This window comes from Hyperoodon ampullatus (assembly GCF_949752795.1).
Source record: "Hyperoodon ampullatus genome assembly, chromosome: 5".
In the NCBI taxonomy this organism is placed as follows: domain Eukaryota; kingdom Metazoa; phylum Chordata; class Mammalia; order Artiodactyla; family Ziphiidae; genus Hyperoodon; species Hyperoodon ampullatus.
The window spans coordinates 42,434,071-42,450,041 of record NC_136918.1 but is presented as its reverse complement, the minus strand read 5'-3'; the positions used below and the strand labels follow the sequence as shown (position 1 = coordinate 42,450,041).

The window sequence follows — 15,971 nt, the reverse complement described above, 5'->3', positions numbered from 1 at the left end:
TATAGACTCATGCGATGTTCGAGCTTAAAAAAAAAATAAAAGTGGACCTGGCAGGTTCATACCCTTCATTTTATAGAAGTGCAAGTTGGGTTTCAGAAAGGAAAAGTGACTCCCTGATGGTGTCACAAGTAGACCTGGCCTCTTGCTGTCATCCCTGTGAATGAGTGGGTCTTGTGCTGGCTGCTTCAGTAAGGCTGACTGTGAAGCAGAGGCCACTTGGGGTATTTCCATATAAAGGAGTTTATCTTAAGGATCCATGTGGATGAGATCTGACACCAGAAGGCTCAAGGATGGGACCATATCGCTCTCGTTTTTATTCCCCTTTTTCTTCTTCCTTTCCTTTCTTCACTCTCTGATCCTCTTCTTTTCTATTATTTGCATTCCCATTAATCTCCTCTCTCCAATAATTGCATCTTACCTTCTTACATGCTCTGATTATTAGCCATGAACATGATCCTCTTTGTTCTATCATGACCACAGTTCATCCTCATGGCAGTTTTGTCACATGTTGCTTAGTTCATATTTATAAGAGAAGGAGGTTTATTGCCTAGCTCATCTTTTTGTCACAGGCCAAAGGTTAGATTCACCAGGCTGTTTGTAGATGGGCTGTCCAGCCTTGCTTTTGTGGGTCACAGTGCTGTGGAGTGGAGTCCCATGGTCCAAAGCGTGGCTCTTTTGGCAACAAGGTCTGGGGGCAAGACTGTTTCCTTTAAAGAGATGTGGGTTGACCAAACATTATCAACTTTGGGTGAGTGTTCTAGGCCTGAAAAGGATGGGATGATAGGGAATAGGAAGGAAAAAACTGAGGCCTGTGTCAAGCCTAGTGCTGAAGTTTTATCTTGATGTTTTTTGCTCCAAGTATGCTAGAACCATGAAAACCTCTCTTTGTTTCCTGTTGACACCTTACTTTCTGTTTATTCATTGCCATACTCTCAGTTGCCAAACTATTGTTCTACTTTGAATTGTGAAGATGTTGTCTCTATTTTGAAGGCTACAGTGTTTGCACCAAAGATGGCTTTTTATGACACCTTTCCTTGAATGGTCCTTAACCTGTGGGGTAGATGACTCTTCTTACATAATAATGAGACTCCAGTTTTAGCCTAGCTTTGCACGTTAGAAAAGTTGAATTGTATTTCTATCAGCCATTGGATAATAAGCTTCTTAGGGAAGGTTTGTTTGTTTGTTTAAATCTCTGCCTCCTCCGTGTGGCTTTACAGAGTCTTAAAGAACATAAGTGTATTTGATATCACTAGGCAGATGTGAAAGTCATATTATCCAGTAGACTGTAGCTTCTTGAGGTTGGGGATCATGCCTTCCTTAGACTGCTTGCTATGTAGTGCAAAGATTTCATGGAGCAGCGTGGGAGAAGAGCCATTCACGTGAACCAGCAATGAGTTACCCTGTGAACTCTGCTATCAGAGAGAATTAGACAAAGAAGAGTCAATTACCATATAAGCTGGGCTATCAGTGATGCCTTCCTGGAGGAGTATATACGATGAGATAGATGGGTTTTTGGAAAGGTAAGCCCTTCAACTCAATGAGTGGGAAGAAGAATGCACATGAACTAAACCATTTTCTTTCTCTTTTCAACATTTGCCTCCAAATTCAATAAAGTGACATTTCTGTTAGATAAAATCGACTATATTTTCTGGAGTTCTTACTGCTGCCTGCTGCCTGTCCCAACCCAGCATTACCGGAATCAGTGTGATGAGGATGCTCACACTATTATTATATAGCATGCGGGGTTATATTAAGAAGCAGTGCTACTGTTTCCATTTTATTTTGATCCAGGTTTCTCTTACTCATTATTTGAATTGCCTATTGACATTTTCATGGCATCCATAACCATTTAAAATATACACTGTTTACCCTATCAAATGTTCGTTGTGTTAGAAATGTACTTAGAGCAGTGCTTCTCAAAGTGTGGTCCTCAGATCAGCACCATTAGCTTCACTCGGGAACTTGTTAGAAATGTAAGTTCTTGGGCCTCACCCAAGATTTACAGAATCAGAGACTCTGGAGTGGGATCCAGTAATCTGTGTTTTAACAAGCTCTCCAGGTGGTTCTATACAGGCTAAAGTTTGAGAACTGCTGATGCAGAATTATATGCTTCACAGTTAATTCCTAGCACCATCATGTGTTAAGAAGCATAGGTGCCCCATCTAATTGAAGCCCCCAGCAGCTGATTTTTACTTTGAATCAAAATGCTTTTAAAAGTTACATACTGGGGCTTCCCTGGTGGCGCAGTGGTTGAGAGTCCGCCTGCCGATGCAGGGGACATGGGTTCGTGCCCCGGTCCGGGAAGATCCCACATGCTGCGGAGCGGCTGGGCCCGTGGGCCATGGCCGCTGAGCCTGCGCGTCCGGAGCCTGTGCTCCGCAGCGGGAGAGGCCACAACAGTGAGAGGCCCGCGTACTGCAAAAAAAAAAAAAAAAAAAAAAAGGTTACCTACTCAGTTGACTGACCATGTCAGCCAAAGCATTTATTTTGAGACTGTGATCAAGGTAATGACTGAGTAGCTGTTGTTTATTGAATACTTAAGATGTGAACGGTACTTGACATGTATGCACTCATTTAATCTTTACAACTGCATGACAAACTGAGACCCAGAGACCTTGGGTAAATTGCTTAAGGTCACAAAACTGATAAATGGCAGATACAGGTTTCAGACCCCTCCAGTCTGACTCCAGAGCCTTCAGCACTACTTTTTTTTGGGGGGGGTGGGGGCTGCGTTGGGTCTTTGTTGCTGCACGTGGGCTTTCTCTAGTTGCGGCGACCGGGGGCTACTCTTCGTTGCGGCGCACGGGCTTCTCATTGCGGTGGCTTCTCTTGCTGCGGAGCACGGGCTCTAGGCGCGCAGTCTTCAGTAGCTGTAGCTCGCGGGCTCTAGAGCACAGGCTCAGTAGTTGTGGCACACGGGCTTAGTTGCTCTGTGGCATGTGGGATCTTCCTGGACCAGGGGTCGAACCCGTGTCTCCTGCATTGACAGGCGGATTCTTAACCACTGCGCCACCAGGCAAGTCCCACCACTACTTATTTCTTGTTAAGGATGCTTTGGGAGTAGAATTCAATTAAAATGATCACAAAGAAATTCATTGATTATATTCTCAGCTTCATCAAAGAAAGAAAGATGATGGATAAATGATAGATACTTAGTTTTGTTGCTTAGAGATAATACAGCTTTTTTGTATCCTTCTTGTTTTCACCAACCAGTATCTTTTTAACATTAATTTAGAAATAAGGGAATAATGAACTTTATTAACCATAAAGGAATACAAAAATGAAGTGAAATTCACACTGTATTACTAATACTGAAATAATACCATTGAAAAGAAAATCAAAATTGTAAAAGGAATATACTATTTTGTGCCACTTGCCTCCTAGGGTTCCCTAAGATGAGATAGTTTTATATTGCTCAGCTCTCAGGGAGAGCTGCTTTTTTCTCTAATGGACCAGAAAGGAAAGTCCAGGCATAGGTAGGGGTTGGGAGTCCCTTAGTGTTACACATAGGGTCTGCCCCGAGGAGTTTCGTGAACTTTCTGAAATGCAATGTAAATATCACAGATTTAGTACCTCCAACATCAAGTGGTCTCTCTGATGATTTTGAGCAGTCACATGCAGATCTTGGCTCTTCAAATCCCCCTTCTGCGATGTGTCAGTGTGATCGCTTGGCCACCTCAAAGATTCTGGATGTTGTTGAGGATTAGGTCAGTTCTTGCATGTTTGGAGTGTGCCACTGTGGATTGGCTCTAATTCTAGGATGTTAACCTCCTAGGGCAGAGAGTGGTTCTTAATTAACTAGACCATTCCCCAATCCTTTGTTTTTCTTAACAGCGTGAAGGAGAACTCTCTCTTTAACAATGCTGATTTGATCATTAGGTTCCTGATGTTTTCTCAGAGCAGAGGACTTGGCAGTTAGTTCTGCTCCCTACCTCAAAAAGGAAATGACTACTTAACAAATAAATTGTTATTATGCTAAGCAGGATCCATTTATTTCCATTTGTTAATAATGGATACTCTCACCATTTTGCAACCACCAGTGCAATAATCCATGCAGGCAAGGATCATCTATGGATACTAAAATCATTGGGTGAAAGGTTTGTGATGAGCAGAATATTAGCAGAGTCTCAAAGTGTCACCTCACACATCATGTATTGATTTAAAAGGGAAGAAGACACTTTTACGGTGAAGAAATCTGGTGGACACTACCTTAACCAAGTCATCAAACTTGTCATCACTAAATGGCCAAATAACATTATGAGCTTCCTGATGTGATGCAGTGGAAAGAGCACAGCATCATGCATGGACTCTTCCTGACAAACTTGTGTAATCTGAATCTCCTCATCAGACAAAGCTATATTGTTCAACTTTTTATAAGACACCTGGCCTGAATTCTTTACACAAAGTCAGTTTCATGAAAGGCGAAAATAGGCTGGGGCCTGTTCTAAATTAAAAGAGACTAAAAAGACATGTCACCTCAATGTATGCTCTTTGATTGGATTCTGGATGGAACTTAACAACAATCAATAAAAGGACATTACTGGGACTTCTGGTGAAATGTGAACATGCATGCATCAGATTACTGCACCCATATTACATTTCTTGGGTGTGACAATGGTATTGAAAAGTTAGTTCTTAGGATATGTAAGCTGAAGTATATGGAGAGGAAGTTTCTGCAACTTCTTTCAAATAGTTAAACTACAATAACAAGCAAGCAAATATATTTTTGTTATTAGAAGGGGAGGCAAAATGTTGGCCATTGATAAATCTGGGTGAAGGGGGTGTGGATGGAGTTCATTTTGCTACTTGTTCAACTTTTCTATGAGTTAATTTTTTACATAAGATATTTGGATGTAAAGAGTGAGTAAATAAATAAATATAAATAGTGCTCTTTCATGACTCACTGCTGGCACTCCTTATCTATCACCTGTAGTTAGTGGACTAGCAGTATAACCCAAATGGCCTCACATGCTATGAATTCTGGTTCTGGGCCCTATTTTAAAGTATATTTCTGTGTACTTACAGTGGGAGAGTCATCACCCTGTAATTCTAGTAGTGGCACTAAGAATTATGATTTTCCAAATTATAATAAGCCCTGATTGTGATTTGGTGAGTTTTTATCATATACATATTTACTGAATGAATGAAATTAAGTGTCTTATAGGAAATAATATTCCATGAATGGCTTATTAATGGCTATTAATAAGGGGACACAGTCACTGGACACCCTTTGTACCCTCCTTCTCACCCTGTCATTCCACCTTCAGATGCCAGCCATTGCCATGGCAACCACCACTGCATAGGTATGACCTAGCAGTACCTGAGGCAGCACAGCCTCAGCTGTAAAACCTTTGTCTCACTCTCTGTCCTGGGACTTTTCTGCTACCTCTGTACTTCTTGGGACAAGCATGAGGGAGTTAATATCCCTGTAGGTGATTCTAAACCAGTAGAGAACTAGAGCCAGAGGATGAACATTCTCTTCTCTCATTCCCTACATGGGAAAATCTGAGGCACGTTTCACAGAGATCCTTGGAGGGCTCCCAGGAAAATGGAGCCCTAGTTATCCGTATTGGTGACCAGCTCAATTCAGCACCTTTGAATTGGCTTTCCCTCCTCTCCTGCTTAACTTGCCTGGTCCTTCAGTACTGTTTTTTGGGACTGATTCCCAAAATCAATGACCTGCACACAAGCCTTTGTCTCAGGCTTTGTTTTCGGCAGATCCTGGACTAAGACAATGGAATCTCTCTACTTATTGTTGAAGAGCATAAGAATCATTATTATTATAGGGACCACTTTATAGGAGGCCCTTTGGTATCTGGAAAAAGCATTAGGCCAAGAGTCAGGAGACTCTTCCTTATTGTTACTTGGCCTCGGGCAGGTCATTCAACCATCAGGTGACTGGTAAGGCTGCAGTGACAGGGAGTTAAGGAGAAAACATGTAGGTAAGTGTGTAGGATTCCATTAGCTGGTTATAGGACTATGTCCTCCAGTGTGTAGTGTAAAGTGTTGAGAGTAGGAAGGTAGTTCCCGGATCTAAAGGTGCTGTGGTAGTAGATGAAGCACCAAGAGAAGGGCTGGTGGTGAGACTTGTTCAGGACTTCAGTTTGAACTGAGACATTAAGTAGAGAATCAGTGGTGAGAAAGAAGCCTATCCTAGTCCATAATGGGGATTGAAATGTAGGAACAAAGTTCTTATCAGAAAGCCAGGTAGGGCAGCAAGGGGGGTCTTGGGTGAAAAATCTCACAGCATTAGGCTGGAACTTGTTCCATGGCATCAACCTAATACGAGAAACTGAACATGGGGAGTCGTCCCAACTCAGAGGGAAGGCAGAATGAGGTCTTACATGCACAGGCACATGGTCGGACACTATAATTACATGTTTCATTGCATGGCTGAGGGTAATTCTGTGACTTCTGAGGCTCCATTTACTCAGGGCATGGGCAGTTGCTGTGCTGTCTGCTACAGTGAAGTACAGATGTTGAAGACCTGATTAAATCCTGTCTCTTTACTGATACCCCAAGGGAATACTTAATGAATGATGCTCCCTTTAAGAAGAAGAATTAACAATAGCTATATTATTCATATTAATTTATAGTTACTGGTTGCTATAATTAATGCAGTTTATGAAAATCATAATAATTATAGTGCTTTACAATTTAAAGAGTGTTTTTCCCATCCATTTTCTTATCTGAGTCTTGTAACATCCCTCTGGCTTCGGTAGGGCAGGTGATGTTCTCCTAGTTTTATAGATGAGGAAACTATGGCCCAGGGAAGAATTTAACTAGACTCCAGTCCACCACCCTTACCAATATTTTGTGCTGTCTATGAGTATATGGGAATACAGTGATCAAATTCATGTTAATAATCATGTTTTATAACTGCATATAAGAGAATCAGGTTCACACAATTCTCAGTTGCCTTCCATAACGCAACTGAGATCCTACCTTTCCTTGTACCAGAATCCATTGCCAGAATGTTCACTTGAATTTTAAGTTTTTGAGGGTCTTTTTTTCTTAATAATACCACAGTATTTCATAGTTATTAATACTCGGTGAAGTAAAGATGAGATCACCTCTAACAGAGGGATTAGCTCTTTGAAAACATCTGGTCCCAGGACAGAGACCCACTGGTCTTAGAGGGTTTGGTCAACTGGAAATTCAGACTCTGAGAAGACATAACCAACCTGTCATTTCACTGTTTTCCCATTTCTGGCTGTAGCAAGAGGGCTGAGGAAAGCCTCTCAATTTTCACAAGGATGACCTTCAAATCTGGGCCATACAGCGTGAAATACACAGACACACACAAGTGTGTACACACAGGCACACTGAGCCTTTTGCTTCCCTTTGCATCCACTGATCCTGCTGTACTTTTAGCTGATTTTACCCAAAAGAGGTTTATATGGAAAAGGTTATGGGCTGGACCTATGGCAGAGTCTACCATTACTTACTCATTTATTTACTCAAATTATTCATTGAACACGTTCATGGATTAGGCCCTGAGCAAGATTCTGGGGAAATAATGAGGAGGGAAACAGACAAATTCCTTGCCCTCATGAAGCTTACATTCTCCTGGGGAGTCTGATGATAGACAGACAAATATACATAAAATATAACGTTAGATGGTGATAGATATTACAAGAAAAATAAGCAAAACAGGGTAAGGGGATAGAGTGCCATAGAGGGGTCATACAAATGCATCCAGAAAGAGAAAATGATGAGAAGGTTGTTTTAGATAATGTGATTAAAGGTACCCATAGTTAAAGAGGGCTCACAAGAACAGATGCCACTGCCTACGGGGCAGGCAGCGGTCTTCGGGTTTGGCTTCAAGGGGCTGGGCTTTAGCTTCATACACCTTGCTGTTATCATCGTGCCTGGGATAGATAAGGTCCAGAGGGATTAACTCATGCTGGCTAAATTCACAAGAGACTGACCAATATGCTAGATCCCAATAGAGATGTTTTATGCAGAGAATTAAATAGGTATAAGAACTCAGGGAAGGTTTTGGGAACAAGCTTCTAAGGGAAAAGAAACTAGTGGTCTTAATTGGAAATACCATTATGCTATCATTGTCTGATGCATCATATTCATTAAAAAGATAAATTTACCTAAAGAATTGTAAGATTTTAATGCTAGCTTGTCAGGGTACCCTAGTTTTTATTGTCACTGAGGAAACTCTGGTTTCTTGGTTTTTTTCTAAACTCTTCCAGACACTATACTGATATTTAGCTTCCTTAGACAAGTGCAATAGAGTTAATTCAATTACACTAATTTCCCATTATTTCATTCCTACTGGGCCTTACTGCAGATTCACTTTGATTTCTTGATGGAGTCTTAAGACACATTCTCATCACATGTCCATGATCGTTATTACATTGTCACCTTAAAAAATTATTTTAACTCACCCTGCTTCCAAATTCTAGGGCGACCTTTATGGTTCCTTTGTATTTCACTCTCTATTTCCTTGCCTTAAGCTCTAGGCAAACTGTTTGCTTGTTTTTCCTAAGCTTGCTCCCACTTCCTGGGGATGCCCTTGTGGCGGTGTTATTACCCTCTGTTCGCTCCACATGAATTCTCAATGCCGGTAGCAGTCGGTGCTTGTGCTAACATGGGACACTGACATATGAAATCCACAGATCCCCCGGTTCATAATCAGTGGTCACTGCCACATGCTTCCTCTGCAGCCCCTTGGCCAGGACTCTGAGCGGTCTTATTCTAGTTCACTTTTTAGGGGCATCGCTTGGGGCTTGCCATCTCTCTCTGACACAGACACACCTAGTCTACTGATCTCACACTGATTCCATTCCTCTTCCTGGACTGTAAGTCTCTCCTTGCCTTTTCCTGCTCCAACTAAAATGTCATCATTCTATACAGTGGTTTCTGAACGTGGAATTTGCATTATGTCCCTAGTTGGATCTGCTCCTTGAGTGCAGGGATGGAGACATTTACTTCCTTTAACTTGGATATTCATCAAAGGAAATATCCTCTAAATAAGAGTATGACTTTAGGAAAATCACCTCATATATTTCAGTTTTATTACCTGTCAAAGAGGGATAATTCTCCAGCCTACCTCACTGAGATTATATAAAAGCTGAAAGAAATGAGGTGCAGAAAAACTTGGACAAAGTCACAGTATAACCTGAGAAATTTGAACTCAGATTGATATGGATGGAAACTGGAAATTTCCCTTTTTAACATGACTGTGTTGCTTCTCACAGGGAAATCCTGGAGGCAAGACCCTTGAGGAGAGACGCTCGAGCCTGGACGCTGAGATCGACTCATTGACTAGCATCTTGGCTGACCTGGAGTGCAGCTCCCCCTACAAGCCTCGGCCTCCACAGGTAAGAGCTATCCGCAAATAGGCACCACAGATAACCTGCAATTATCTGAAAGAACAAGCTGCTTCTTTTATCCCTTCCATTCTTTTTGGATTTTCTCAGAGTCAACGGTCTAAGTTGTCTTTTTATTTAATATCAACATGTGTTAGGTAACAGACATTTCTTTCATTGATTTGATTAGTATTTTCTTTAAAATAACCCAACAGTGTTATACACAAACGTTCTAAAGTTAAATCTCTTATTCCATTGCCCTGCTCTTTTTCTGGCTTTGTCTAGGTGGATATTTTGTTATATGTTGGTATAATCTTCAGAAATATGGCTTAGCATGGCTATGTTAAAGTTAGGGTGAGGGCTACATCTTTTCTAAGAAATTCCTTACGTTGGATATTGAGGCGGCTTGCTTTTTGCTTGTTGGAAGTAATGCTATGTGGGGCATTTTCGTGTCTATTTTCTTTGGAGCTATTTCCCTAACTCAGATTTTTTTTAGAGCGGGATTTCTACATTGGGGATTATGAGTACTTTCTTTACTTTTCTTTCCACTGGTGGTACATAGCTTATACTGGCACCAGCAGTTTGAATATATCAGTTTCTCTCCAATCTTACCAGAATTTGGTGACAGCAATTAATCTTTTTTTTTTTTTTTTTAATGCAAATGGTGCCTTGTTACCAGTTCTTCATTGTAGCCTTTGGCTTCCTTTGGAGCATGGCTATTCTGCACCTTCATTTTTTTTTTTTTAACATCTTTATTGGAGTATAATTGCTTTACAATGGTGTGTTAGTTTCTGCTTTATAACAAAGTGAATCAGTTATACATATACATATGTTCCCATATCCCCTCCCTCTTGTGTCTCTATCCCACCCTCCCTATCCCACCCCTCTAGGTGGTCACAGAGCACCGAGCTGATCTCCCTTTGCTATGTGGCTGCTTCCCACTAGCTATCTACCTTACGTTTGGTACTGTATATATGTCCATGCCTCTCTTTCGCTTTGTCACAGCTTACCCTTCCCCCTCCCCGTATCCTCATGCACCTTCGTTTATTATCTGCATTTTGGAAGCCAACCTTGCACTGCTTGTGGTCATTCCCTGCCTCCCTCTGGTCTTGAGAAAGTAACAGCAAATCAATTTCAGGGCTTGTGAGTCCTCAGAAGGCAGCCAGCAGGACTCTGCATGCAGATCTTGGACTGGCACTGTTGTCACTGTGTTGTTTGACTCTCGTGTGATGTTTGCTTGACCTACAGCACTCCAGTTCTTCAACAGCAGCCTCTATATTCACAGTGGTTCATTTCACAGATTAAAAGCCAGTCCTGCTTCTCTGCTGTCAGTCATTTCAACACAGAACTTTGTAAGGTGCTTTCCTCTTTAGACATGTTCCCATTGCCTTTTCTAGACATACAATGGGACTGTCAGCTATGTAGGGACACAAGGCAAAACACACTAGAGCTTAGCTCTTCCTTAGCTCTCGTTACCCTTGGCTCCACTAGACCTGTCAGTGGTGAAAATGCACTTTATTTCTGTAAACACGTGCTGAGCTGCAGGTAGGTATCATGGGCTGTGGTCTTTTGGGGGAACTGTTAGGAGGTTGAAAGGGAGAAAAATAGGACCGAGTTGTAATCTTCCAGGAGGCTATAGTATCCTAAGTTCAACAATGGCAGATATATAGAAGCACAAGGAAAAGAGCGAGATATTCTTTCAATGGTGGCAACATCTGAGAAGTTTCATCTGAAGATTTGCACATTCAGCTAAGGGATGGGTGGAACGGTGATGTTGGAAGAAAGAGGGGAGAGAGAGCAGCCTGAGTCACGGGGCAGGAAGGTCCAGGCTGCATTCAGAGAACTGCAAGCAGCGTGGTGGCTGCAGATGAGGCCATCGAAAGCTTCAAGTGGACTACAGGCCTGGAGGTTTCCTGCTAACAGCCTGTGGACTTGTTTGAATGCCAGATTAAGATTTTGGTCTGTCTTTTATAAATAATGGGTGATAGTTGAAGGTTTTCAGGCAGGGGAAAGCTATAATTCATCCTGAAAAAGGAACATAGGAAATAAAACAAACTCTGGAAAGATGCAAGAGGATGGACCCATGTCTCAGAAATGTTTTCCAGCAAACTGTCGTTTGATGTTAAGCATGTTTCCAATTCCACCCAAGCAAATACCTCAAGCCCACTTTCTCGGAACAGCAAGGCCACTGACTTTGCCCCTGGACTCATCCATTTTGTGAGTAAATACTTCTATGCCCTCTCCCCCTTTTTAAATAGGAGTTTTGTTTGCTCTTTTTTTCCCCCTCCTAAATTCTCACACCCTGATATACACTGGGGAGATTCTGCATAGAGGTTTTTGCTTAATATAGCCTTCATCCTTTAAGACTGTGTCTACACATGCCTCCCATAAACCACTGCATTTTTTTTTTTTCTTGCGGTACGCGGGCCTCTCACTGTTGTGGCCTCTCCCGTTGCGGAGCACTGGCTCCGGACGCGCAGGCTCAGCGGCCATGGCTTACGGGCCCAGCCACTCTGCAGCATGTGGGATCTTCCCGGACCGGGGCACAAACCCACATCCCCCACATCTGCAGGCGGACTCCCAATCACTGCGCCACCAGGGAAGCCCAACCACTGCATTTTAATGGGTTTATTCAGTAGCCACATTTTTGTTTGAGCAATCTCACTGTGCACACAAATTCATAATCACTGATATTTGGACAGTGCTTTACTGATTGTAAAATAAAGCACTTTCACATCTGTTCACACTTCAGTGAAATACACATATCTCAACTCTGAGATATAGATGGTGTGCTTATTTAGTGGATGAGGAAACTAAGTTAGGACATATGACTACAATGTGAGCACAGCTGGACCTTGAATTTAGACCTGTGTTTGACTTTTAAGTTCTAGAACCAGATTGAGGATATCCCTCTGAATGTTTTTCTTTTTATGAGAAAGCCATACTCAAGGGACACTGATCAGTCACATGAGTAACAGTGTCCCTTGAGTATGGCTTTCTCATAAAAAGAAGAATATTCAAAGGGTAAAAAAAAATTAGGGCGGAGGGGCAATATAGGAGTGGGGGAGTGAAAGGTACAAACTGTTGGGCATAAGATAGGCTCAAGGATATGTTGACAACACAGGGAATATAGCTAATATTTTGTAATAACTGTAAATGGAAAATTACCTTTAAAAATTGTATAAAAATTTAAAAAATTAATAGTGATAACTCTTAAGTAGAACAGGTTGAGAATTCCACTTTTTAGCTGCCTGTTCCATTCAGAAATTAAAGAGTGATCCATTCTAACTTCTTTATTATTCAAATTTAGGAAAGCAAGAGTTAATTGGAAGAAGCAGCTCATTCTTCTGAATTATGTTTACTCTGGTGGAACTAAATTAGATGTGTTAGTATTTATTGGTTAACATAATTATATGCTGTGAGAACAATAATCACACACTTAAAATATTAAAAGTATGTGCTAAGAGAAGATGATGTCTGCAGTAGTCTGTGTTGTGTTGTAATCAAAAGGTACTTGAAAAGTCCTAGAAATGTAGACTGTTACTGCCCAATTTTGATGTTTCCATTTTTGATCCAAAGCAAACTGCAAAACCTGGTGAATCACCTGACTACTTAAAGTAGGCTAGCAGGTCTGTGATTTCTCAATATTCAAGCATGTGTTGTGTGCTTTCCCCGAACCCACCTCTGAATCACCTTTGCAAGGCTGCTTTGACTCATGGATTGAGCAGAAAATGATCATATAGGTGGAATGTTTGTACAGTAAGTGGTCCAAAGTTGTTCTATTCACATAACAACTTTGAAAAATATCTGAGCTCTTGAAAATATATTTTTATGGGGCATTTTCTCCCTTTTTTGAAAGGGGCAATTTCCACTCTCAGATTTCCCAACTTTATTTCTGTTCACTTATTTATCCATATTTTTATTTGGGAAATATGGCTTCATTCCACCTTTTCATTCATTCAGCTAACATTTACTGAGATCCCATTGTGGATTAGGCATTGGAAATATAGAGGTTAGTGTGTCAGCATGTTCTTGCTCTAGAGTAATCCGTAGTCTTACAGAAGAGACAAATGCATAAACAATTCAGAGGGACACAAAAGAAGGTCTTTGTTGGATGTACTACTTTAAGTTATTGTGTGACTCACCAGATGTTGAAATTGTTGGGAAATCAAAGATAGGAATATCAACATTATATATATATTTTTTTGAGGTACGCGGGCCTCTCACTGTTGTGGCCTCTCCCGTTGCGGAGCACAGGCTCCGGACGCGCAGGCTCAGCAACCATGGCTCACGGGCCCAGCCGCTCCGCGGCATGTGGGATCTTCCTGGACCGGAGCACTAACTCGTGTCCCCTGCATCGGCAGGCAGACTCTCAACCACTGCGCCACCAGGGAAGTTCATCAACATTATATTTTATACTTTTCTAGGGAAGTGTCAGGGAGGACTGCACAGAGCAGGTAGAATTTGAGTTCCCTTGGCTGCATATGTCATGGGAAAGGCATGGGATTCAAATGAGAGAATAACAGGAATGAGAAAGTCAAGCAATGTTGAAAGTGAATGCCTTGTTGGAAGAATAAGGTAGTTCAATTCTGATATAGGGTATGTGGAATACAAAGTGAATGGCAGATGAAATCACAGGCATTAATTTAATACCTAAGTAGCCTTAATGCCCAAGGACTCTCTCAGTAAAAGGAGAAATTTGGGGGGGAGGGGCGGGTAGCAACAGTGTTTCTGGCTACAGTGGGTTTGGGGGGTAACACCTTTAGCAAGTTTTACAGAAGATATAAATTATACATCTGTGCCAGCCACTGCCTAGAGTAATGCAATTAAACTACCTTAGTGTTTAGCAGTAAAATTTCTGATCATTTAAAAATGTGTGTATTAGGGAGTGGTTTTAGAAAAACAGGTGTGAGAAGCTTGGAAGTGGTTGTGGGATGAATTGCAGACTCAGTATGATCTGAGAGTATCACAGCTTAGAGGTCACGTAGCCAAACTCTTACTTTACAGAAGGAAAGTTTTTGTCTAGAGAAGGAAAGAGCATTGCTCAGTGAGGCTCAGCTAGAGGTAGGATGAATGATTTTTTTCTGTTTTGCTTGAACCGTGAGGTAATGGTTCCCTGTGGATGCTAAGAGCAACCAAGGGACACCTTGGTTGCCTTTAGCATTTCAATTAGTTTATTCCAAAATATCTTTCTTTTGTGGTACTTTCCCTAAAATATGGCTTGGAAACATAAAGGAGTAGACAGATGAAAAACATAAAGGTAAACAGAAAATTTATGATAGTATAGTGTCTTTGAATTAGTATGTGTCTAGATCCCACCCATCTGGCTTTCTACTGTTAATAAAAGTACAGCTTAGACTCTTGGGAAGAGCCACACGGGGTCACATTGAAATTCTCTTGATTTCTTAGAAGACAAAGAATAAATCTATGGACTTACGATTTTCTTTCCCTTCTCTTGACAAAACCAGGCCTGGAGTGCTGGCCTTCTAATTCCTACTACCAAGCTGCCTTTTCTTCCCTGAAGTGAGTTTAGTAGGGTTGGAGCTGGTACCTAGGTGACTTGGAAGAACTTTCAGATATTGTATATTAATTGTAACTGGGGATTTAGTATTTTTGAATCAGATTTCTTTGCAATTGAAATTTCACTATCCTCATTTAGACTAGTATGAAAAAAATTGGAGAGATTCCAGGGATAAGAATAAGGTTGGACCTAGTTTGATAGTCTAGGCTCCCAAGTTTGCCAATAAGAAGAGCACTCTTCTCAATTCCTTGTGATCACCTCTCTAAAAGAGCTCCAACTGTGTGAATTCTCCACATCACCAATCTTAGCTTCCTTTTCTATATTTCTAAAATGGGCATGGTAGCTACAGTTCTTCCCCTTTTGCAGAGATACCATATTGTTCTAGAGTTACAAGAAATAACATGTTGGCTTTGAGCAACAGTCCACTCAATCCTTCCCATTTTTGTTTTGGGATTGCTAGCTTGTGTCTGGAGCTTACTTTGAAGCTTCAGGTCTTTGAAGGTTTGGGGTTTATCCTTTCTGAATGCTGGTTGCACTATCAATGATATATTTATCTTTCTCATTTAAAGCATTTAAAAAGTATTGTAATTTCTTAGTCTATTTGGAAACTGAGTACATACATGCTGTTTGGTCACATGGACACATCTCAAATTGAAATTCCAGTGCTGCCACACTGAGTCCCTTTCATAGAGCAATAATCTATGAGGCAACCTAAGAAATTATTTCAGGTGTGTCTGTGTTGCGTGGAAGGCTTTTTATTTGGAATTCATGTGGCCTGAGGGCTTGCAGGCAGCATAATCAGGGTGGAGTCTTATGGTGCCATGGACCTTCTACTCTCTTATGCTCCATGTTCTAGCCTGCAAAAGCCATGAGCAGCTGCAGGGGAGATTAATTAGGAATTAAGTTTTTAATATTCCATATTATTCGTTGCAACCCAAACATGTAGGCCACTGGGAGATGAAGGCTGCAACATGCTGATACTGTGTGGTAAGATGTAGACTATCCCTGCACACTGGGACTTTGCTGCTGCTTTGTTTGGCTTCTTGGGAATGGAGATAGGAACTGGGTATTATACTCTTGAAAAAGAGAAGAGGTGTGGATAGTGTCATTTTCTCTTCCCATAT

The 15,971-nt window shown here is 41.3% G+C and overlaps 1 protein-coding gene across 2 annotated transcripts in view; it reads left to right on the top strand.

Annotated features, from left to right (window-relative positions):
* Positions 1 to 15,971, top strand: part of LPP (LIM domain containing preferred translocation partner in lipoma) — a gene marked incomplete at its 5' end in the record, with an annotated part of 466,507 nt that overhangs the window by 99,735 nt on the left and 350,801 nt on the right. For both annotated transcript variants that reach the window (XM_079704195.1, XM_079704194.1), the window contains one exon: positions 9,216 to 9,338. In XM_079704195.1, coding sequence (XP_079560321.1) covers positions 9,216 to 9,338 — 123 coding nt within the window. The remainder of the gene's footprint in view (positions 1 to 9,215; positions 9,339 to 15,971) is intronic.